Source organism: Gracilinanus agilis, chromosome 6 (genome assembly GCF_016433145.1).
Source record: "Gracilinanus agilis isolate LMUSP501 chromosome 6, AgileGrace, whole genome shotgun sequence".
Taxonomy (NCBI): domain Eukaryota; kingdom Metazoa; phylum Chordata; class Mammalia; order Didelphimorphia; family Didelphidae; genus Gracilinanus; species Gracilinanus agilis.
The window spans coordinates 33,729,190-33,754,675 of NC_058135.1; the positions used below are offsets into that span (position 1 = coordinate 33,729,190).

Consider the following 25,486-nt stretch of genomic DNA (forward strand, 5'->3'; position numbering starts at 1 on the left):
AAGAGTGGGGCAATTGGCCCACCTCTCACACATGTACACCTCATGTTCTAGTATGTATGCACATCATGGATTGATCATGCATCATACTGATTTATCACATGCCATGATGATGTACATATGTACATACTGATCAATTATGTGCATGTTATCTTTACACCAGCTGCTGGTCACACACACATTGCTAGCTCATCACAACAGCATTACCACGGAAATAACCAAGAGAAATGATGTCAGAGAATATTTTAGATGTATTGGGGACTCCAGGAGTACTTTTTCAAAAAGCAAAACTATTTGAACTTACATAGGAAAAGAAAATTTCCATAATTATGATTAACAACAAAAAAGACTATTGAAGGAAAAGAATACAACACAAAGGCAATTCGTAAACAGTGCCAAAGAAAATAAAACTACTTGTTAGTAATTAAATAGTTCAGCTTCAAATGAAAGTTTTCTAGTGGCCATCTTCCACACCACAGCATTAATCTTCATTATTATTTTAAATAATTTATATTAGTAAAAATGAGTTTGCTAACCAGCAGCTAACTCAATACCTTATGGGATAGGGGAAACTGATGAAAAAAACACACTGTATCATACACCCAATGGAAGCAAACTAAGTACGTAGCATTGGGCCAGTCTGTCAATACTGATGAAGATGAGCTTCTTGGATTATTGGAGGCTTTGTTCTTCTCTTTTTTTGATTCCTAAGTGAACAAAGAAATCTAGGCTTTTTAGGAGTCACCATTGAGCCTTGGCATGCCCATTAGCAGCAAATCTTCAACCCAAATAATGCAAGAGGGTGCATGTAGGCATAGACTCTCTTTCTCTTTTCGAGTACAGAGTGACTCATTCCCACGGAGAGTCCGAGAAAGACAAATCACATGGCAATTCCAGTAGCTTCAGAGGATTCTGTCAAAACTGCCCTCAGTCAGTGTTTGAGTCTCACCCAGGATGACTCAATCTGTCATCTGTGGGAAGTCTGTTCCTCCTTTGTTCTCAAATGAATCTGCTTTCTTGGTTCACATAAGCCCCTCTTTCATCTGCTGGGTTCAAGGTACCCATCACTTTCCTACCACTGGATGTTGAACATAACAAGGGTGACGTGATGTGTTCCTAAAGGATCCAATACACAGCAGCGATGGTGTGAGCTACAGCAGTGGCCATCAGCATCTCTCACGTTAAGTTCTGCCTAAGAAGTTGGACCTGAAAAAGAAACATGAGAAAAGATTATGGCTCATACATAGTGGGGAGGACTTTCATGATCAATTTATACTTGTTCTGAAGCTTGTTTTTACATTACTAGGAAAGGTCCCTGGATTTCATGAATGTTAGCAAGTGGTTTCCTGGAATATACTCTTCACTAGGCAGATATGAATGACTTACAAAGATCCTTATCTTTGCTTTTTCTTCCTTAGTCAAGGGAAGGACTTTAAAATCCTGAACACGACAACAAACAGATTGGCAATATTTGCCGACTGAGTATGCCACACACTGAGCAGAAAAAAGAAGAAGGGCTTATTCCTGAGGAGGAAGTGAATTTATATAGGATGCTAAAAGCTGCTCTCCTTCATGAGGGAGAAGATAAATGTGGGGGGTGATAGGGTAGCTCAGCAGATTGAGAGCCAGGACTAGAGACAAGAGAACCTAGGTTCAAGTTTGACCTCAGACTCTTACAAGCTGGGTAACCCCAAGTAAGTCACTTAACTCCCATTGCCTAGTCCTTACTACTCTTCTGCTTTGGAACCATTACACAGTATTGATTTCAGATGGAAAATAAGGTTTTTTTTTAATAATTAAAAAACAAAAGGCAAATGAGTTTTTTAAAAAGAAAATTAGAGGGCATGTCATCAAGTTAGTCTTCAAGAGAGAGTACTTAAGATTCCAAGTCAGAAGTGGGATGTGAACAGAATTTTTCTAGGATCTGAAGGGGAAATAATTACAGGGATATGGTACCTATTAATTAAGGATAGATTAAACAATTATAAACTCCTAGATTTCTTGTTGCTTAGCTTTTGGTTCTGAAAGCCTGAGGCATAATCAATAAAAAATGCCTTTTAAACATAATGTTTGTTGGAAAAGAATTTACACGTTAGCTAGCTCTGGAATTGTTTTAACTTGTCTGGATTCCATAGATAAGTAGGTGATTTCCTCTTGACTTACTTATCTGATTAGCCCCCAAAAAAAGTTAGGACAGAAAAAGGAGCTAAGCTTGGCAAAGGACCAGGTGATATTGCAAAAGAGTTTTTCTGGTTCCTTTTAGGGTCCCTATGTCCAATTCAAAACCTCAGCTTCCCAAGATTTTTTTTAATAACTCTGCTTCCCCACCCTAACCCTCAGACTTTAAATCTTTCTAGTCAAGAGGGAAAAATCAGATTGTCACTTTTTGTGTGAAATAATGTAATGAAAGCTTTTCTTATTTTTTTTTAGGGGAAAAAAAAAAGGAAGCCAAAGGGATGTTGAACCTGAGGCACTAGGGAAAGAAAGCCTGTCTGGTACCCCTTAAATCACTTTACATAGGAGGCAGCTAAATGGCTCAGTGGATGAAAAGCCAAGCATGGAGACAGATGTCATGAGTTCAAATTTGGCCTTAGTCATTTCTTAGCAGTAAGACTCTGGACAAATCACTTAATCCCCACTGCCTAGCCCTTACTACCTCTTCTGCTTTGAAACTGATACTTGATATCCATTCTAAGCAGAAGGAAAGAGTTCTTAAAAAATCTATCACACAGGCAAAAGAATAACCAATTATTATGTACTAATGTAATAGGGCACTTTAATTTTTGCAAAATTATTTTTATTTTTCTCATTTAAAATTCAGTCTGTGCATAAAGCCAGTTTAGAGGCAACAGGTTCTTGGTTGGAGTCTCCTTGTAAGGATTTTAACCAGAGGCCAGATGATGATTGATTACTTGACATGTGATGTTAGAGTGGAGATTCTCTTCAGGTAGGGGTGAGACTAATATGGCCATTGAGGTTCCTTCCAACACTCAGGCTTAATAGTATTAACACTTAGGTTAATAGTATCTAGAAACACTGGATTCATTCTTCTCTAGGATGTACCATGGCCCAGTTTGCTCCAGTCCTGGAATTCAGGCTTGTAATGTAGCTTCCTCAACCATGGTTTCTAGACCTTAAGCAGACGACTCCTTCCAGAACCTCCATTTATAGACAGTGCCCTTGTTTCATTGCTCTCCAGGTTATGTTCCCAACTTTATTACTTCATTTTGTCCCATGGTGGGGACCTTTGTTTCCATCCTTTCTCTCCTTCAATTTCCTTTCAAACATATTCTTCTTCCATTAAAAGGTCGGCTTTATGAGGGCAGGACCTGCCTTTCTTTCTATTTGTATTAATCTACTACTGCATAGTATAGTGCCTGGCACATAATCTGGATTTAATAAATGTTTGCTGACTTGATGATGACTTAGATTGAGTCAGGCTTCTTTTCTGACAGCTGTGTGGTCTTGGGTAGGTCACTTAATATTACAGATAGCCCTTAGTAACTTCCTCCGTAAAATGGAGAAATAATAGGTGTACTCCCTGTATATCACCTGGTTGTTGTACTAATCAAATGAGAATGTGCCCAACTTCCATCTCTCTCCTGGCTCAATGATTCAGAGGAACCACAGTCAGACTTTTAAAAAGGAGGATTTTAATTCTTTTGGGGAAAGGAAACCAGAACCTAAAGCTTTTAAAAGTAACAACATGGGGCAGTGGCTCAGTGAATTGAGAGCCAGGTTTAGAGATGGTAGGTCTTAGGTTCAAATCTGGCTTCTGACCTTTCCTAGCTGTGTGACCCTGGGCAAGTCCTTTAACTCCAACTGGCTAGCCCTTACTGCTCTTCTGCCTTGGAACCAACACATAAGTATTGATTCTAAGATAGAAGGTAAGGGTTAAAAAAAATAAAAGTAACCAACAAACAGAATAAAAAAAGATACTACTTCTATCTCTTGTGTTTTCTCCCCATTATGCTAATTAGAATGGACAATTACACTGAATTTTAAAATATAGTCCTATGTCTAAAACATTGTATAATTAAAGTATTTTACATATTGGAAGGAATCCTAAGTAGCACAGTGGATAGAATGAAAGGTCTGGCGTCAGGAGGACTTGGGTTCACATCTGGCCTCAGACAATTCCTAGCTATGTGACCCTGGGCAAGTCACTTAACCCCAACTACCTAGTTCTTTATACTCTTTTTTTTTTTTCTTTCGATACTAAGAAGGAATTTTTTTTTAAAGGAAAGAATACTAGCAAGATTATAGACTAGTACTGCACACTGGGCTACTTATACTCCCATAATTCCAAGCCATTGGCTATAGAGAACATGTGTGACTGGATGCTGGAGGAATAGCAGCTAAAATGTTAGCATTGGGGAAAAGAGGCAAAAAAAAAATAGAATGACTAGCAATTTTTTGTAATTGGAAAATTAATTATTAAAATTTTTTTGCAGAATTCTCATTGTCTTTTCCAATAAGGTGAGGGATAATTCTGTTTTTTTTTTATTGGCCATCTTTCCAAAGAATTTGTAACACCTTTCAGTAGAAAATTTTGGCAAATTCAGACAAGGGTTGTTTTTTGATCTGGTTTGCTCCTAAGAACACATCTAACTTGAAATGGGATTTGTTAACAGCCCCTAAAATGCTGGATGACAGAAGGAAGAGAAGTAATTTTTCACACCAGCACCAGCACCTCTAAAAACCTGAATAAGAACATTCTAATGCAAAGATGAAAAATTCCTGAATAGCTTTGTTTTAAGAATACAAATAAGGGGCAGCTGGGTAGCTCAGTGGATTGAGAGCCAGGCCTAGAGACGGGAGGTCCTGGGTTCAAATCCGGCCTCAGACACTTCCCAGCTGTGTGACCCTGGGCAAGTCACTTGACCCCCATTGCCTACCCTTACCAATCTTCCACCTATAAGTCAATACACAGAAGTTAAGGGTTTAAAAAAATTTAAAAAAAAAAAGAATACAAATAAAAACAGCTTAAGTTTAGACTACAAAGTCCTTTGAACAACCTCCTATCTTATCTTTGCTTGAGAAAATATTCTTATACAAATAACATGATCCCAGATCCCAGAATTTTAGAGCTGAAAGCAGCCTTGAAGACGATCTAGTAGTCCACAACCCTACCTTCATTTCTACAAGAAGATGCTGAGGTCTAGGGGATGGTGAGCTGGCCAAGATTATAGAATTAGCTTAGTGGAAGGAGGAGGTAGAATCATCACTATGACCTGTGTCCAGTCCCCTTGTCCAAAGTTAATTCTAGTAGACCACAAGTTAAGAATAATTTATTTCATAATATACATATAACCCAGATCAGATTGCTTACCATCTCTGAGAGGGGGAAGGGAAGGGAGGGAGACAATTTAGATCTTACAGTTTTGGAAAATGTATGTCAAAAAGTATTATTACATTTAATTGGGAAAATGAAATATTAAAAAAAATTTTTTTAAAGAATAATTTATTTCAAGGGCAGCTAGGCAGCAAAGCACCAGGACTACAGTCAGGAGGATGTGGATTCAAATCTGGCCTCAGATACTTCCTAGCTGTGTGACCCTGGGCAAGTCTCTTAATCCCAATTGCCTGACCCTTGCAGCTCTTTTGTCTTAGAATTGATACTAAGGGTTAAAAATGGATACTAAGGTAAGAGTTAAAACGAGAATAATTCATTTTAGAAGATAAAACAGGGGAGAAGAAAGAATTAAAACTCAGCTTCAAAAATAAAAAAATCAAGTGGCAAAAGGGTATTAATAAATAGTGAAATGACATAGGGATGGGGCTTCATTCATGGGACCCTTAGAAAGGAGTTCATATATATCAGTTAAACACACTGAACATTTCAGGAGATCTGGCAGAAGGACATACAGCACACTCATAGCTTCTTGAGGGCAGTCCAAATTTTTGCCTTTGATCGAGGAACTGTAATTAGACCAGCATCTTGGATTTGTTGATAAGCAATAAACCTTTGGAATATACCTTAGAGACTTCCATCTGTCCTTTTCTATGTTATTTTCTGGACCTTCACTTTCATAGGAAGCCAGGTAAAGAGCTGCAATTAAAAATAAGAGGGATGTTAGCAAAGTTGGGGTAGCAAGGTGGCACAGTGGATAGAGTATTGGACCCAGAGTCAAGAAGACTTGAGTTCAAATTTGGCCTTAAGACACTTACTAGCTTAGCTGTGTGACCCTGGGCAAGTTATTTAACCCTAACTGCTTAAGCCCTTCTGCCTTAGAATCAATACTTATGATTAATTCTAAGACAGAAGGTAAAGGTTTGAGAAAAATGCTTAGAATTTATGCTGCATGAATACCCAAAGCCATCATAGAATCGGGGCCAAGAAGGAGGGGAAAAATCATTTCTTGATATGCCAAAAATTTTTTTAAAGCACATAGGCAATTGCACCCCAAAGAAATAAGGAAAAATAATTGTACGAAAAGATTTATAGTTGTGTTCTTTGTGTTGGCAAAAAATTGGAAAATGAGGATATGCCCTTCAATTGGTAAATGGCTGAACAAATTGTAGTATCTGATGGTGATGAAATACTATTGTGCTGAAAATAATGATGAATTGAAGGAATCCCATGTGAACTGGAAAGATCTCCAGGAATTGATGCAGAGTGAAAGGAGCAAAACCAGGAGAAGGTTGTACACAGAATGATCCATTGTGGCACAACTGAAGATAATGGACTTCTCTACTAGCAGCAATGCAGTGATCTACAACAATTCGGAGGGATTTATAAAAAAGAACACCATCCACATCCAGAGAAAGAACCGCAGGAGTAGAAATGAAGAAGAAAAAAAACAACCTATGATCGATCACATGGTTCAGTGGAGATATGATTGGGGATGTTGACTTTAAATGATCTCTCTATTGCAAATAGTAATAATATGGAAATAGGTTTTGAACAATTATACATGTAAAACCCAGTGCTTATTGGCTTCGGGAGGGAGTAGGGGAAGGAAAGAACATGAATTATGTAACCATGGGAAAATATTCTAAATTATTCAATTAATTAAAAAGAAAAAAATCTCACAGGCAAGAAACATTTCTGGCCCAACTTTTCAGTCTTGAATATTTCTTCACCCCTTCCTCACTGTAATAATGAGACTTGCTCCTATTAAGATAATTTAAAGGTCAGCTAAGTGGTTCACTGGTTAAAGAGCCAACTCTGGAGATGGGAGGTCCTGGGTTCAAATCTGACCTCAGACCACTTCCTACTTGTATGACACTGGGCAAGTCACTTCACCTTAACTGCCCAGCCCTTCCTTTTCTTCCTTGGAACCAATACACAGTATTGATTCTAAAACAGAAGGTAAGGATTTTAAAAAAAATGAAGATAGTTCAAAAGCACCAACTGAACACCACCCCCAAAGTTGCTGCTCAATGAAAAAGCAAAATGGATATGAGAATAAACTCTTGATCATCCTGTAGATAAGAGGCATCGGGAGATAATCAGAAGTCAGGAAGAAGCAAGGACAGAGTATTGTTGTTTAGATAATTCCAAGATGAATGCCAGAGAGATTTTCAACTGAATGTCAGGCTTACCATCCTCACTGAAGATGGGAACAGTGAGCAGATACTGCAAAGTCTTCCGCTCTCTTTCAAAGGGACACTCAACTTGTTTCCATATCATAAATTCACTCACTTGTTTGGCCAGCTCCCAGAATTTCTAAAAGGGAAAGGAAGAAACATATGAATCAAATTTGAAAGGTGCTCCCTAAAAAAAACAAGAAAGAAACAATTCCTATTGAAAGCACTTTAGAAATGTGTGTTGTTATTCTTTCTTTACTTCAGATTGTGTTGTGACATCCATTCCTATGCATCATCAGAAAGGTTCTATTTCTCTCCATAAAGAATCCTGTAAGAATTCAGCCCCTGAATTTTGGCACCTATAACATAATGGTTTTGTCACTTTGGGTTTCTAGGGGGCTTAACTTTCTTCCTCATCATCTTTGAGACAATCACTTGTAATCCTCTGGACAGATCTAGAAAAAAGTCTTCTGTTTTTTCCACATGGTAGCCCTTCCCACAGTGGGGAAGAATTTTAATACACAATGTAGATATGCAACACATTTTCTTTCTTTTTAAAAAAAGTTTTTATTTTATTTCCTCTCCAATTATATGTAAAAAAGTTTCCAACATTTAAAAAAGAATTTTGAGTCTTGAATTCTCCCCTTCCTTCTTCTTTCTGCTATGGAGATGGTAAGTAATCTGATATACATTTTACATGTATACAATGGGATAGAGTCAACAATAAAATTATACTAGTGGCTCAGCTTACAAAGCATTGGGCCTGGAACTCATCTTCCCAAGTTCAAATCTTGCCTCAGACACTAGCTGTGTGACTCTGGGCGAGTCACTGAACTCTGTTTGCCTCAGTTTCCTTATCTGTACAATGGGTTGGAGAAGGAAATGGAAAACTACTCCAGTATCTCTGCCAAGAAAACCCCAAATGGGGTCACAAAGAGTGAGGCATGACTGAAAGACAAATGAACAACACTAAAAAGAAAATTTAACTTTTCTTTTTGTGATTCAGAAGGCATGGAAAAAGCCTGATGCTGATATTCTTAGGGACATCACTGTGAACATGGATATGATTGTTCAGGAGAGGGAAAGAAGTAACTATATTATATTATTAGCCACATAAAACATTACATTATTCTGCTTTTTAGTAAATCATGTACTAGGCAGTTAGGTGCCATGGATAATGCATTTTGTACTTGGTGGTAACTCAATTAGGAGCATGAAGAGCATTTTATTGGCCTCTGACATTTCTTAGCTGTGTGACCCCGGGCCAGTCACTTATTCCCATTGCCTAGCCCTTGTCACTCTTCTGCCTTGGAACCAATACAAAGTATTGACTCTAAGATGGAAGGCAAGTGTTTAAAAAAAAGGATATTTAAGAAGCTAGGTGGTTTGGTGGATAGTCTGATGGTCAGGAAGACCTGAGCTCAAATAGTACAGAGACACTTCCTAACTCTTGTAACCCTGGGCAAGTGACTGAATTCTGCTTCAGGTTTCTCATCTGCAAAGTGGGATAATAGTATGTACTTCCCACAGTTGTTGTGATAATAAAATGAGAAAATATTTTTGCTTTCCAAGCCTTGAAGTGTTACATATTTATTACTTCTTGTAATAATAAATATTTAATCCACTCACCTCAAAATTAATATGACCATTTGGAAGACGATTTGCACAGCCCTCATTAAGGAAGTAGATATCTTTGATAAAGAGACTGAAGAAGGGTATCACAATCTAAAGAAGACATAAGATTCTGTTTTTTCTTATATAAAAAAGTATCCAATCATGAAATGAGATCAAGGTCTTAATTATCATTTTATAACAATCTTAACAATGAATACAAAATAATGTCACTAGGAATTACTAGGAAGAGTCCTTCTTTTAGCTGAGACTTGAAAGATCCTAACAGAAGTTTTCTAGTAAAAGAGAAATGCCAATAATTCTATTTTCCAATTAGGAGCTGACGGGGGAGTTTTTTTTTTTTTTTTTTTTGGTGGGAATGAGCGAGAAATGACTGAAACATACTATTGGGAATGGAAAAGAAGCTTTTGAGGGTTTTATTCCTAATTCCACAGCTGAAAATAAGACCAAAATCTCACACAACCCCAGCTATTTTCACCTTTTCTTATTATGCTGAAATATATTTAATAGCCTGCTCATCAATTCCAGGTCCAGGAGACACTGTTTTAAGATAAGAAAGCATCTATATAAGCCTTTTCTTCCTCCATCTCCAAACATCTTTGCCTACTGAGAAGGTTAAGTCCTAGAATACCCCGGCATTTCTAGGCTCGGCTGCTGCTTTCTAGTAAGAAAATGTGACATTCATGTCATAAGATTAGCAACAGCTTCCTCAGATAGGAAATCACACAAGTACCATTGTATGGCAATATTTTGGGAGAAGCATCTGATAAAGGAGGGAGAAGTGTGCTGTCTTGTCTTTAGCCTTAGTTTTCTATCTCTTTCATCCCATGTACCTTCTTACTCATAATGATAACAAATAATCCCTACTTCCAAGGAGAAAGATAAGGTTTGGAGTATCTTCTTTCCTGTTCACACAGGGTTCTTTTGGGGATTCATCAGTAAAACAGATGGGGCAGAACAAAGAGAGTACAGCAGTACATCGAATTTACATCTGTACAAAATGTACATTTAATGCAGCTATTGGGGTATGATTTTTTGAAGTTAAATCAATAAAAAAAATGGGATTGTGGTCAATTCATGGTCTGACTTGCTATTCCCTTTCCTCTAAATGTATCTTTCACACACACACCCTGGGGTATTAAAAGATAGGGATCTCTCTGTGTGTGCCCCAAAAGAAAAATGAGTAGTCCAGTAAAAAGAGCAACATTGCATTACATTTCAGAATATAACATGTGATCTCTCACACTAAAAAGCCTCTCATATCAGTCTATTTTTGTAACCTACCTTCTCTCTGTTACTGTGAGCCATCAAAGACCTTTGTGCCGCTGCTCTGAGAGCTGTTCGGTAATTATAAAAATTGCTTGAAGGATCCATCTGATGCTGTATACAGAAGAGAAGTAGCATTACTACTCAGCATCCCCTAACAATGAGACAACTATATCTTGCAATTATGATAATAGCCAGCCAATTTCTGCGAAGACAGATTATGGATAGTTTATTTTTAATGTAGAGAATAGATGATATGGTATAAAACTTTTCAGTTGACTGAAACAGATTTTACTAGTTGTAAGAATTGATAAGCTTTATTTGGATTAGACATTATCTAGTCCAAATTCATAGAAAGTTAACATTTTATGGCAGTTGGGTGGCTGAGTGGATAGAGTTCCAGACCTGGACTTGGGAGGACCCAGGTTCAAATCTGGCCTCAGATATTTCCTAGCTGTGTAACCCTTGACAAGTCACTTAACCCTCACTGCCTAGCCCTTATCACTCTTCTGCCTTGGATCCAATATCCAGTATTGATTGTAAAACCAATACTGATTGATTTTTAAAAAAGGGGTTGAAAGAGAGAGCAAAGGAAAGAGAGTTAGGGGTTGAAAGAGAGAGCAAAGGAAAGAGAGAGAGAGACAGAGAGAGAAAGAGAGAGAGAGAGAGAGAGAGAGAGAGAGAGAGAGAGAGAGACAGAGACAGAGAGAGAGACAGAGAGAGAGAGAGAAAATGAGAATGTTATTATGAGTATGAGTTAGGAAACCTGGATTTGAATCTCAACTAATACAATTACATTCTGCATAACTTTGGGTAAAGTCTCCCGAGTTCCAGCTTTCTATCTATAAAATGGGTTTAATAATGCCTACTCCATAGGGATGTTTTGAGGTTATGTGCTATATAAACCCGAATCAATATTGCAACACAGTGCTTTCAAATTTTCAGATTTACATTTGTTATAAACAATAGTATTTATATATATATTTATTGAATGCTATGTGACTTAGTAACAGCAATAATTTTTGATGAATGACTCTGAATGACCTAATTATTCTCAGCAATACAGTGATTCAAGACAGTCCTACAGACTCATGATGCAAAATGCCAACTGCCTTTAGAGAAAGAATTGATGGAGTCTGAATGTGGTCTCAAGAATACTATATTCCACTTTATTTCTTCTCTTTTTTCTTTGAGATCTCTTCCACAAAATGACTAATATAGAAAAATGTTTTATATGATTACACATGTAAAATGTATATTTGATTGCTTACTGTCTCAGGTGAGGGGAGGGAGAAAGGAGGGAAAGTGGGATGAGAATTTAGAATTCAAATTAAAAAAATATTTTAAAAAGTGATATAACTGTTTTCTCTTTCATTGTCCTACAAATCCTTCTGCTTTCATCATACCAAGCCTTTGTAGTTAAAGACTAGAATGCTGCTGACAAGATATGGTTTAATAGGTTATAATCATATTAATGAAAAATGCTTTATAAAAATGCTTTATAAAAAGGGAAAACTCCCGATCAAGCCAGGGCCCTACTTATAGTTCCCTTCTCTTCTAACTGGATGTTTCTTTGCACTGGGTCTTAAAGGATGATGGTTCTGAGTCTCTTTGGTGGTCCAAGGCCAGATCCATCCATGAAGCAAGGGGAAGCAGCTTCCCTTTGCAAGAATCAAAAGATGCCGGGAGTCTTTCAAAGCATCTAGTATGCTTACCTCGAGAATGTCAAACTTGGCAGTCTTCACTTTGGCCCAGGTCTTCTTTAGCCGGGAGACAGGACTCATGTTCATACCAGCTTTCCATTTAAAATTAAAAAATAAAAAGGCAAATCAAATACAAAATTCTATTCTAAAAATGTATCCATTCTCGAGGTTTCTGCAAATGACTATAGATATTGTAAACTCTAGAAACCATGTATTCTATATTCCCTTAAAAATCCCTCCTTCTTGTGTCTACTCTGTGCAGAGCAGGAATTCAATTTAATTTTAATAAATTAAATGTAAATGTTTTCAAAATTAAACAGGAGGGAGCAGCTGGGTAGCTTGGTGGATTGAGAACCAGGCCTAGAGACAGGAGATCCTAGGTTTAAATCTGGCCTCAGACATTTCCCAGTTTTGTGACCCTGGGACACTTAATGCCTATTGCCTAGCCTTTACCGCTCTTCTGCCTTGGAACCAATACTATATATTGCTTCCAAGGCAAAAGGTTAAAAAAAAAAAAAAAAGAATCAAAACAGGAAAATTATTCCCAAAGACTCAAATGATTTCAGACCTCTGGTATTCAAACTTTAGGAAAGAGAAACAGGTTCTCTGACATCATTACATAGCAAGGAACAATCATTCAATTTTTTAAACCTAGACCTGGAATCAAATGTGGCCTCAGACACTTCCTAGCTGTGTGACCTTGGACAAGTCATTTAATCTCTGCTTTGGTTTCTTTGTAAAATGGCAGTGATAATAGCACCGACCTCTTAGGGTTGTTTTGAGCCTCAAATGAGATCATATCTGTAAGGCTTTTATGTTCAATATCTGACTTGTTTCTAGGGGAACTGTGAAATTCTGAGGTTTTTTTTATTCCTTCAAGTTAGGAGTTCTTATCCTGGGGTTGGTGAATCTCTGCTTTTGTCATATTTTAATAACCGCATTTCAATGTAAGTGATTTGTTTTGTAATCCTACATATTTTATTTCATGCATTTAAAAACATTATTCTGGGTAGGGGTCCTTAAGGTTTTGCCAGATTGACACACACAAAAATTCAGAACCCCTGCAGTTTAAATGTATGACTTAAGAGTGATTTATTCTGCTCATTTCCATTCGATTTTCTAGCCAAAGTGGCATTGACATTTGTCAGAATTTTTTGTTACTTCATGTTAAAAGACTTTTCTAAATGCAAGAAGGGGAAAGAAAGAAAAGGGTCAAATTATGCATACAACTCCATTCTGTCCATCCTCTAAGTTCATTTATCTAGGTCATCTCTAGCCATACATCTTTAAAAACTATTTGGATTCCATTTTAGTCCCAGACCACATACCTGATATACAATCTTTCCAAGCCCCTGTTAAGAAGCAGCTCCACTGCCTTTAATTATGCAAAATGAGTCAGTCAATGAACAGTTATTAAACACCTACTGTGTGACAGATTAAGTGATGAGGATGCAAAGAAAAGCAAAAAATCATCTATAAAATGAGACACAATGGAGAAAAAAATGGCAAACCACTATAGTATCTCTGAAAGAAAACCCTATCGACAAAATTCATGGAGTCATGTAGAGTCAGACACAATTGAATAACAATGTTTCCCTTCTAGAACATCAAATAAACTGCTAAATTTATAAAAACTCCTCATCTTTTGTTGACAATTGTTTTCCATCAGTCCTATTACAAGGAAAATGGAAAGATCCTTCCTGAACATACTCACATATTATTGCCATTAAGGAGTTGAAGTTGCCAATGTTGAAACACTCCCGGGCAACATCAATGAAATATTCAATCATTCTTGCTCGGTGCTTCTTTTTTACTGGCTGAAAAACAACAGAAGTGGAAATGTGACTTATCAGAGGATAGGTGGAAAGCCAACACAAAGAGCAGATCTGCCAGAGGATGGGTGGAAAGAAGAGAGAATGACTACTAAGCCCAATGAGGGCTAGCTTGCTAGAGGAGAGTAAACGATTTATTCTCTCACCATGCAAATTTCAGTGGCAACCAAGTAGCTGAGTCGATTAAACCATTCCACATAAGCTTCTAGGTTTCGTGTCTTTTTTGGCTCATCATAACAACTCTGAATAAACACAAGAAAAAGAGTATTACTAATTATCAGACAAAAAGAAAGGCTCAAATCAGAAAGCCTAGAGGAAATCAAACAGTAATATTTTGCCTCACTCAGGGGAGTGCTGATAAAAGTTTGACAACTCTCTAGGGGAAAAAAAGTATTCATAACACTTATGGATTTAATGGGAATTACTAACATTTTCCCCATTACTTTCATAATGTCTAGGCAATCAAGAAAACAATAAACAAGTATTCGTTATAATATTTGCTGATTTCTTGCTGTACTCTTAAATGAGCACACCTCTGCCTCTACCTCAGGAATTACGTAAGATGCCATGTCATGAGGGTCCCTGGAGGTCTTGATCTATTTGCTCACTCCAATGTATTCATTCGGGTGCTCTTTCTCCCAGATCCCAGGCTGAGTGACTTGGGATTGGTCAAAGATTTCTTTCATTGAAGTCTTGAGCCATTATACTCTGGCTTTAAGGAATTTGAGCCAATGTCCTCTAAGCTTCAGAGGGGCCAACAAAGTGACACCACCATAATAAAGGGGACTGAAAGAACTAGAATACTGACATCTAAAACATCAAAGTGGCAACCTAGAGCTAGGGACATATAAGTTCAAATTTTACGCAACATTTGGTATCTGTATGGGCATTTCATTTCCCTTTTCTCATTTGCAAGCTGAGAATAAGACCCATGGTGTCATAGCTGCAAGCTTGTTGTGAAGATCAAATACGTATAGTGCTCTTGCCAACTTTAAATAGCTGTTTGATGAATCAGTCAGACAACAACCCTCTATCTCAAGGATTCAGTCTTTCTTGGGTCAATGATTCCCCAACTCCCCTCCAAACTCCCATTCTGGAAGTCTGGTGAAGCCAATGGATATCTCAAACTAATGTTATTAAATAGCTGAAGGAAATGTCAAACTTCAATTAGAAGTTAGTGAAAATAAAGATGTAATTGTTTTTCTAGTTCAGAGAACTCATTAAGAAACTCCATTCTAGCATCCCTTTTAGTTCGAAATCCATGATTATATAAATCTAAAGATAATCAATACTTATTGAGTCCTTACTACGTACTCAGCACAATGCTAAATTTCAAAAAAGACATAAATAGTCAAGGATCTCTGCCTAGCCCCTTAGCAGTTGCTAGTATTATCTCTCATCTTAATTTATTTATCTGGGGAGTTGTTCTTATATCTCCTTAGCTCTCTCTGAGAGCAGTGAGTATTGCATTTTAAAAAATCTGTTTTTCTGGTATCTAATATCTGGCATGCAGTAGGCGCTCAATAAATGCTTGCAGATTCTGTTTGGATTCATCGGTTCATAGATACAGAACTCAAAGAAGCCTTAGAAGCCATCTAATTCAATGTATTATTTAATGTAGAAAGAAACTCAGGTTTCTAGATGGCCAATGACTTTGCACAAGGTCATGGAAGTAGTGGAGGACACTGGCAAAATCTGATTCAAGTTATCTGTTAACACTGTACCACGATGCCTTTCACTATCATCACTGAGAGGAGCTGAATGTTCTTCCTGTCTCTGGGACGCAATCAAAAGTGGAGTAATTGGGGCAGCTAGTGGATAGAGAGCCTGGAGACAGAAGGAACTGGTTCAAATCTGGATTCAGATCCTTCCTAACTGGGTGAGCCTGGGCAAGTCACTTAACCCCCACGGTCTCACCTGTCTATAGCTCTTCTGCCTTGGGATTGATACTTGTATGGATTCTAAGACAAGAGGTAAAGCTTTAAAAAAAAGTGGAGCAATTTCTTGTATTCCCAGTGCCATGTACCTGAAGTGCTGAATGTAGTGGGTATTACAAAAGTTTTTAGGGCAGTTTAAAATTTGAATGGCTTATAATTATTAAAATTTTAAAGTATTAAGCTGCACCAAGTCTTTTGGGACACTCCTTATAAATTATACTGAATTGAACACCTGGCAAGCTGGGTGGGTATGAGGACGACAGACACTGGAATGCTGGAATTTGTGATCTCTCAAGTTGTAAAGGAAAATCTTCACCAAAAAATCATTGGAGACCAAATGGCACTTAGTTCAAAAGCAAAATTCCAATTCAGGTTAATTTTTCTTTGTTTTCCACCTAACAAGTCTCCCTTATCCTTTCCTTGAAGAATTTATTCTGTAGTTTTTATACTGAAGGGAATCGTTGGGATAGAAAGCAGCTGTTGTCCTATCTCCCAGAAGACATGATTTCTAGGAGAGTTCAAAATGCATTAAAAAAATGTGTCTTACAGATTTCTAGTAAGTTTATTTTTATATGTTTTCTGGCGTCAGTCAAATAATAAATAGATTATTTATCAAGTGTCTTTGCCTGAATCTTAGAGGAAGAGGGAAAAAAAAACCACAGAAACCTTTTAACAGCTTCTTATCAGCCAGGCGAATGGCCCTACACTGTCCTTGTAACTGCATCAAAAGCTGAGCATTCTCTTCTGTTTTCTAACAAGAGCTGCTAAAACCATGTCTTTCACCTCCATCAAAACCAAGTGCCATAATCAAAAGTTCTAATTACCTAAATTTCCCAGGAGAAAGAGGCAAAAAAAAAAAAAAATCAATGATGGGCTTAGAAACTTATAGAAAACACCCACTATTACAAATTACCCCCCAACCCCAAATCATGTACTTTAAGCTTGTTCACACAAAACTGAGATGAAGAAGTTTCTAGGAGCCCCAAGAATTCCCTCTCAATTCTATTCTATTGAGTTCAGTAAAGTAGTCTCACACATGCAAATCTAGCTTCTAGAAGTCAGTGGAACAATCTTTACCTTGTCATTGTCCAAAGGGTCCTTGTGCAAAAAGGCTTGGACAAATTCTTCTGGTCCAATATAATTGAGCCTCTCCTGAAAAATTTAAAACCAATTCAAAGCATGGTGAATCAGTAGCTTCCCCAGCTATATAATTAAGCTGGAGAAGGAAGGTATTCTAGTGAATGGGTGGGCTGGCCTTAGAATCAGGATGATTTGGGTATGAGTCCTATCTTTGGCATATATGTAGGTGATCCTAGGCAAGTCACTTAGACTCCAGGGCCTCACAAAATTTTCTAAGATCCTAGGGTACAATGCGGGTTCAGATTTAGTTTAGCAGAGGAAGTTTCCTCACTTGGAAATTCTCTGTATATTCAAATATAAAAACATAATGAATGGAAATACTGTGCTCTCTCTCTCTCTCCTTCTGTTTTAGAATCATACCAGGTATGGGTTCCAAGAACCAGAAGAGTAGCAAGGGCTAGGCAATGGAGGGTAAGTGACTTGCCCAGGATCACACAGCTTTGAAGTGTCTGAGGCCCGATTGGAACTCAAGACCTCTCATCTCTAGGCCTGGCTCTCAATGCACTGAGCCTCCTAGCTGTCCCCAACAGCTCTCCTGTTTTTCAAGCTGAAAGGCTTTATCCCAATTACTCTGGCCACCTTATTAGGAAGCAAGCTGTTCTCTATTCCAGCGAATTCTTTGTCTTTGTCTGAGAGAGAAGCTTTTTAGGCCCAAAAAGAAGCAGCCTATATGGCTGGGACTAGAGCAAGGGTTGGAATAAAAAAGGGAATTGGGATAACTTTGCAGTTCCCCAGGGAACAGATGCTGAAGTCAAATCTTAGAACAACATGTGCCTATACTCAATTGCAAATATTAAAGTTAAATCCAAAAGATTTTTTGGATTTAAGTTAAATCCAAAAGACCGGCTGCCATTTTGTATTAGCCATCTCTTAGATTCCCACTAGTACTACAAATAATGGAGAGTTTGCTGGAGGGCATAATGATTGAGTCACAACAAAATAACTTGTGGATATCCCCTTAGACTGTGAGGTTCCCACTCCCCCACTCCCTGCACTAGATTGTGAGCTTCTTGAGATCAGGGATTGTCTTTCTTTGTTTCCCTCAGTGCTTAGCCCAGTCTGGCACAAAGAAGGCTCTTAATAATGCTTATTGACTGACTGGCTATAAAACCAAGCAAAAGTAGCAACCTTACCAGTTCTATATGAGTCAGCTGCTGTGCCAATGTATAAGGGTCACTGCAGATGGTAATTATATCTCTTTGTATTGACTGTGGCTTGGATTTGAGAACTGTGAGCCGATCTGTGGCTGTTGCGTTGATTTTTGCCAGGACCTCCTCATACTGGCTGAGAGTAGCGAGCTTTCGGATCAGAGCCTGGATTATTTGCTGAACAGTCTTCCTGTATGTCTGCCATGACACAAAAGAGAGATTATTTCAAAGGACTTCGGATTGTTTTTTTAGCATCCTCTAAATTCAGTGATAAAGTTACATTCTATAACTGTGCAATGCCCAAAGTACAGGTTGGTTCTGATCATTAGAGCTCTCTGGTGACCTTGACTCAAGCTGAAGGCCCCAGGGACGGGGCAGGAGGAATTCAAACTTATCCACCATCAGCTTTGGCCCTGGGTCTACAGTAAGACCTTTCAAGGAATTGTTCAATGCAGTCAAAAAAATATATCATGTAAATTCAGTTCAGTCCCTAGGACGCTCTGCAGAACCAGTACTGTTGGCTAGACCATCTCACCAAATGCTACTATTCCCTCCTCCATCACCCTGTCTAGTTTCCCATCACACCAGTCTAAGAGGACATGCTCATCTCCTTTCCCAAAACAGACAATTTGCTCATCATAGCAGCAGTGAAGGAGCCAAAGGAAGGCAAAACAAAGAGAAAATGAATTTTTTATACACTAGCCTGAGGTGCACAAGACAATTTTCCTCTCAATAAAGAAGTTAATTTGTTTTCACATTAAAGGAACCAATTTAATCTAACAAATTTACATGACTTTGTTCAGTCAAAAGAAAATATTCACTGAGTATTGCCTAGGTAAAAGGGTTTAAATTCTTTTTCTAATGACTTTGAGTCAGTGCCCAGCCCAGCAATGCAATCCATATTTATCTTAGAAAATTCCTCAATTTTCTGCCTCAAAAAAAAAAGTTTTTCTACAGAGAGGACTTTGTTGGATTCCAAAGTTATAGAGAATGGAGATCTCTTCTTCTGTCTAGGGGAAGGATAATTTCTACCTCCTTTAAGATATGGGCCATGGGACAGCTAGGTGGCACAGTGGATAGAGTGGATAGGCCTGGTCTCAGATACCTCTTAGCTATGTGACCCTGGGCAAGTCACTTAACTCTGATTGTCTAGCCCTTGTCTTTGGTCTTAGAACTTGTACTAACACAGAAGGCAAGAGTTTTGGAAAAAATGACAGAGAGAGAGAGAGAGAGAGAGAGAGAAAGGGGTGGGGGTGGGGAGAGGGAGTGGGAGGGGGTGGCGGGGGAGGATTCTATTTACCACAAGCCCTTTCAGTATGTTTCTTCTCTGGTTCATACCCCAGCCCCTACCCACATGCAGGAATAACTTTCTAGGCCCGCCAGATGGAATGGCAATTGAAATCTGAATAACCAGCCTACTGCAACTTCTCAGCAGGTCATCAGCTAAGGATACTAGGGAATAGGCAATGGACAGCCAGAAGAAAAGAGCTGGGCTCAATTAGGAATAGCTCCTACTGCTTCCTTCACTTCTAATGAACAGTAAACATTTCCTGAAGGGAGCTCACAGTATTAGGTACAGGATCTTTCATTTGTACAGAAAGGTCAGGGGGAAAGTCAAATCAAGGAGGGAGGGGTGTAAAAATGAAAATGTAAGGTGGAAAAGAATGCTAATGTGCTTCTTAGAGAGAAATTGAATATAAATGAAGATCTTTGTGAAACATATGGGCGATTCATCAAAAGCCATTCAGAGAACAAAGAACTAGAGACCTTTTATATTTCCCTTCTTGAATAATTACTGTTTCTATGGAGCTCAGTTACAGAAGTCTAACTCACAGTTAAATATTTTTTCTCTGTTAGTTTTTTTATTGCCAAACATTTACTCTCCCTTTTTTAAGATTTTAAATGTCAGTGACAGTAATTAACTGGTAAATAAAGTTAGATCATAATATAAAGATATTATATATTATTATTGCCCTTAGGCAAGAAACAACCATATCCTATTATCTGGAGTTTTTTGTCACATAACTCCCAATCATGGCATCTCATTGGAAAAAAAATACCATCACCACCACTACTTCCACCCTTATGGCTAAACTCTATTGAGAAGGCAGTCTACAATCTATTTCTTCATCAGTCAACTAAAAGTGCTATCTCCAATCATTTAAAAGCCATATCAAATGGCCTTTTCTCAGTCCTGATACTTTTCCACCTTCCTGGATCATTTGACATTGGTGATGACTCTTTTCTCTAATATACTTTCTCATCTCTAGGGTCTTTTTGATTCTGTTCTCTCTCTCTCTCTCTCTCTCTCTCTCTCTCTCTCTCTCTCTCTCTGTCTCTCTCTCTCTCTCTGTCTCTGTCTCTCTCTCTCTCTGTCTCTCTCTCTGTCTCTCTCTCTCTCTCTCTCTCTCTCTCTCTCTCTCTCTCTCTCTCTCTCCTCAGTTTATCTCCTAGGCTATAATCTTGTACCTCCAACTGCCCCTTGGATATTTCAAAGTAGATGTCCCAAAGACATCTTAAATTTAACATATCTAAAGCAGAACTCATTCTCCTTACCCTCAAACCCAACTCCCTTCCAAACTTTCCCACCATAGTCAAGGGCACCACCTTCAGTTACCTAAATTTGCAACCTAAGCATCTTTCTCAATTCCTCATACTCATTCAACTAGGCTATCTGACTCCATTGCTGAATCTTACCATTTCTACCCTCACAACATCTCTTATAATATATATCCCCTTCTCTTCACTTACATCATTGTTCAGCTATTTAGTCATGTCTGACTCTTCATGATCTATCCACTGGGTTTTCTTAACACAGATACTGGAGTGGCTTGCTATTTCCTTTTCCAGCTCATTTTATAGATGAGAAAACTGAGGCAAAGAGGGTTAAGTGACTTGCCCAGAGTCACATAAATCCAGTTATGCCTCTGATTATCCAAACTACTAATCAGAATTCATTACAGATTACTTTTCACATACTCTCTCTCTGTATCCTATGTGTACCTAGTTATTTATACCATGTCCCCCACCCCCATCCCCCATATTGGTATATCAGCTCCTTGAGGGCAGGGACTGTGCTTTTTACCATTCTTTGTATCACTAGTACTAAGTCACAGCATATAAGGACTTAAATGTTTTTTGACTAAATGACAACCTTTTAGGACTTTAGGCTAATTTAAAATAGTTTAAGTTATAGAAAAGGTACCAACTTGTAATGGTAGAAGGAGTTTCTTCACTAAGGAGTTTCCTATGCCAGTGAAATTGAAGGTTCAATCCCATCTTAATTAATCATCTTCCACTGCATGTAAAAGGCAGAACTCAAGACATATTACAAATCTTGTTCAAAAGAAAGCAAGGGGAGTAGCTAGGTGGCTCAGTGGATAGAGTCAGGTCTGGATGTGGGAGTACCTGGGTTCAAATCTGGATTCATATACTTTCTAGTTATGTGACCCTGGGCAATTCACTTGACCTCCCATTGCCTACCCCTTACCACTTTTTTTGTATTGATTCTAAGTCAGAAGGTAAGGGTTTTAAAAAAAAAAAAAGCTAAGTAAGAAGTGAGTGTCAGAGAGCGAACACTCAAGCTATAAAGTCTAGACCTTTTAGAGACCAAGCACCCAAACTGCAATCATCATGCTATATACATGTGAGCCCACTGCTTCACCCCAGACAGAGTAGGGAGGAAGTGCTTCCATTGGGATGTTGGGCAGAGGGGTGGATGATGTGAGAAATGTCCTCAGATGCATGAGGAGGGGAGCAGCACATGTGCCACAGGTTCACCAACATGGGTCTAGACCCAGGGGTGTGCTGGTAAATATTAACAACAGCTCAGGGTGGAGATGGGGGGGATGTATACATGACGTACTTTTAATGTAATTTTCATTATTAATATTTTCTCCAATACTTTCTTAAGACCAGACAACCAATAAAACAGTAAATCAAGCTCCTGAGAAGTAAATGCTCATACTGAAAATTTGTCCTATACCTTATTGCCCGGTTTCCCACAAAATCTCATATGCCTCTGACATAGATGGGCTAAATGGACAAACTGGGGTCACCAACCTCCTCGCCACTGGCTATTCGATGGGTGAGGTCTTTCAAATTCCTCATCATTCTTTCATCTCGAAAATCATATGGAAATGTCTCTGTCCATTCTGTTAGGAGCTGAAGAATTTTGGGTGTGATTTTTCTAATTTGGCTCTAGAAAAAAGAAAAAAGAAAAACCATATCATTGTTTGCCACCAGAGGACACTCCCAAGGAATAACAACATAAGTAAAACTTCTGTTGACTGGGAATATAAGGAAGAGGAAACAAAAATTAGAGTGTGTCTACACTTCCATGGTCCCTTTTCCAAAGCACTGATAAATGGATTATCAAAATAAGGGGTACCCCAAGAATAATTTAAGGCATTTTTTGGTCTCTATACCATTCCCTATAATTGTTTCAAGTCTAAGTAACTAAGTTGAGTTTAATTTCTGTCTTTCACTAGCTATATGATTGGACAAGACAGCTTTCTCATCTGTGAAATGGGACAAACATTTTTGTAATACCTACCTAATGAGACTATTATAAAGAATTATTAGTTACATAAAATACTATTTAAATCTTTTTAACTTAATTAATTGGGGGATCTAGGTGGAACAGTAGATAGTTCTGGGTCCACAGCCAGAAAGACTTCAGTCCAAATCCAGCTTCAGACATTTCTTAGCTGTGTGGCCTGGGTAAGTTACCACTGTGACCTCAGTTTTCTCATCTGTAAAATGGGGGTAATAGAAGCGCCTACTCCCTAGGTTGTTGTAAGAATCAAATGAGACAATATTCACTTTTAATGGATCCTATGCTATGTTTATTTAGTTCAAGAACTAGCCAGGATAGGAAATAACTGGACTTGGTAACAAAACTGGATTAACATTTTCAGATTTTTCCTTACCTTGTCCAAACTGGGATCACTCAACCTCTGGTGCTCAATGCACAAATGGCAAACCTTGGCCATTAGCTCAAAAGGATGCATGAACAAACGAGAACTGAGTAGAAAGGTAAATATATATGTTCTCTGTGGGCAAGAGAAAGAAAAATGTAAATTAATGTAAATACATTAATGTAAAAAATGTAAATACAAATTCATATGAATCCTAGGTTCCTGCTAAAATATGTCTCCTTCCACATATATCATTTATCATCAACTCAATATAACTTTATATATGATATGGTATTCTAATGTGAATGTGAATTATTATAATGTAATATAAATATGATATAATGTAGTAATAACACAATATTAACATTATAATATATATTCATATTTTTAACTATAGAGTCAAAGCTGGAATTAGAGGTATTGTGTAGGATGGAATTAAGTGTCCTATTACAGCTAACTCAGTTCAAAACACAACCCAAGGACTATGTTTAAGCAACTATTTTTCTTTCTCCTTACATAGTTATATGGGTTCAGGCAATTGCCTCTAGTAGAATATAAGCTCCTTCAGAACAAGAGAGTTTTTGTTTTTGTAGCCCCAGGGCCTGGTACATAGTTGGTGATTAATAAATGCTTGAATGCTTGATTCCTCATTCTGTTTAAGAAGGAGAGGAAAGCTAAGGTATAGTTTGGTTCCTAAGGTTATTCAGCTTACATTTGTACTTGGTCTTGAAAATCAGTGAGAATGGGCAAGGTGCTATCTTATCCATTCCCCTAGAGTCAGTCACCCAACTTATCTCAAAGACAAATCCAACCTAAGATGCATCAGGAACTTTTTCTATATGAATTTAAGAAAAAACAACACACCATTTGAGGAGCACATTGAAAGGAGTATTTGAGTCAGAACATTTAAAAGGAGGTCTTTCAAGTAATCTGTTTGTTCAAGAACGAAGAAGTTTGATTGAGTACAATATACTACTATATACTTTGCTCTAAACTCCTTGTCTCCTAAGAAGCCAGCAATGAGGCAAGAACTGTTTATTACAGTCCTTTCAGAATTCTTATGAACCCCAAGCCCTATAGTTTAATTTTTCCCCAAGGAGCTCATAAATACTCAAGGAATAGAACAAGAAATTCTCTTACTTTTGATTATAACTAACCAGGTGGTATTGTTTCTGAAAATACCTTATAAGAAATCACTTAAACACATAGTTTAACAATAGTCACTACAGTACAAAGAAGGCTATTCTTTTCACTGAATGTCTATCAAGAATTATCACATTTTAGGTCATCAGGCACAATGGAGTAGGGGAAGGGAGCAGCTCTGCCCAAGTCCCACTGCCTTTCTAGTAATGAATTCTGGGGTGGGGTGGGTGGGTGGAGGACAGCCAAGTACCCACAGAAAGCACTCTGTGTGCCATCTTCTCACCTGTGCCATAGGTTCATCATCACTGGTCTATAATGATTTTGACATGTGATTAAATGCTTCAAATAAAAAAGTAATGAAACTGTCAGTTGTTGAGAGATTGATTCCACTGGGCTACCAAGTGTTTTCCCAATACAAAATTTGGATCTTCCAATACTTATGCCCTTCTATATTTTGCTTCTTATTTTAAATGACCATAATAAAACTGCTGATTTTAACCTTTCTAAAAAAAAAGAATTATCACATTTTAAGAAAGCATTGAAAATTACCAGGATGTACAATTTGGGAGTAGAATTTTAAAAAACCACCTTTACCTTCTATCTTAAAATCAATATTGGTTCTAAGGCAGAAGAGCAGTAAGGGTTAGGCAACAGGGCTTAAGTGACTTGCTTGGAGTCACACAGCTAGGAAGTATCTGAGACCAGATTTGAACCAAGGACAGTGGGGTGTTTTTTTATGAAGACTTCATAATCCCATCTCTCCTTAGCTCAATTTCCTTCCCCATTTTCCCCCACAAGATGCCTGGCAAGTCTCATTCTAGTTCTAAGGATGATTCTAATCACAGTGAAAAATGAGAGGTCCAGAGGCTGACTGATGACCAAATATCCATACGACCTCCAGTTAAGTATGGCTTCATTCTGAACCTTTAAAAGCTAAAAGTCTCTCATCTTTTCATATGGTTCATTCTACCTCTATCTCCAAGCAGAAATAAATAAAAAATATATACACATATACATAGATATGTTATATTCCATATATAAATATTACAATGCTAGGATTTACCAAATAGAAATGAGAACCCAATGATTAAAGGGTCATTATCCTATGGAGAATCAATGAGTATAGAGGTATGGAGAGAAAGACAATCTTGGAAGACTTGCTTTCAAATCTCATCCATCTCAGACACATATTGGTTGGCTGACCCATTGAATTTTTCAGTGTCCCAGGCAACCCTC

The 25,486-nt window shown here is 37.9% G+C and overlaps 1 protein-coding gene across 1 annotated transcript in view; it reads right to left on the reverse strand.

The window, feature by feature from the left end:
• Positions 1-228: 228 nt before the first annotated feature.
• RASGEF1B (RasGEF domain family member 1B) overlaps positions 229-25,486 on the reverse strand; it is a 43,785-nt gene continuing 18,527 nt past the window's right edge. The window contains exons 3-14 of the mRNA XM_044682423.1: positions 23,120-23,242; positions 22,251-22,388; positions 18,174-18,386; positions 16,978-17,052; positions 14,110-14,205; positions 13,846-13,948; positions 12,144-12,223; positions 10,447-10,542; positions 9,160-9,255; positions 7,546-7,669; positions 5,977-6,049; positions 229-1,203 (exon numbers count right to left, since the gene is read on the reverse strand). Coding sequence (XP_044538358.1) covers positions 1,179-1,203; positions 5,977-6,049; positions 7,546-7,669; positions 9,160-9,255; positions 10,447-10,542; positions 12,144-12,223; positions 13,846-13,948; positions 14,110-14,205; positions 16,978-17,052; positions 18,174-18,386; positions 22,251-22,388; positions 23,120-23,242 — 1,242 coding nt within the window. The 3' untranslated portion in view covers positions 229-1,178. The remainder of the gene's footprint in view (positions 1,204-5,976; positions 6,050-7,545; positions 7,670-9,159; positions 9,256-10,446; positions 10,543-12,143; positions 12,224-13,845; positions 13,949-14,109; positions 14,206-16,977; positions 17,053-18,173; positions 18,387-22,250; positions 22,389-23,119; positions 23,243-25,486) is intronic.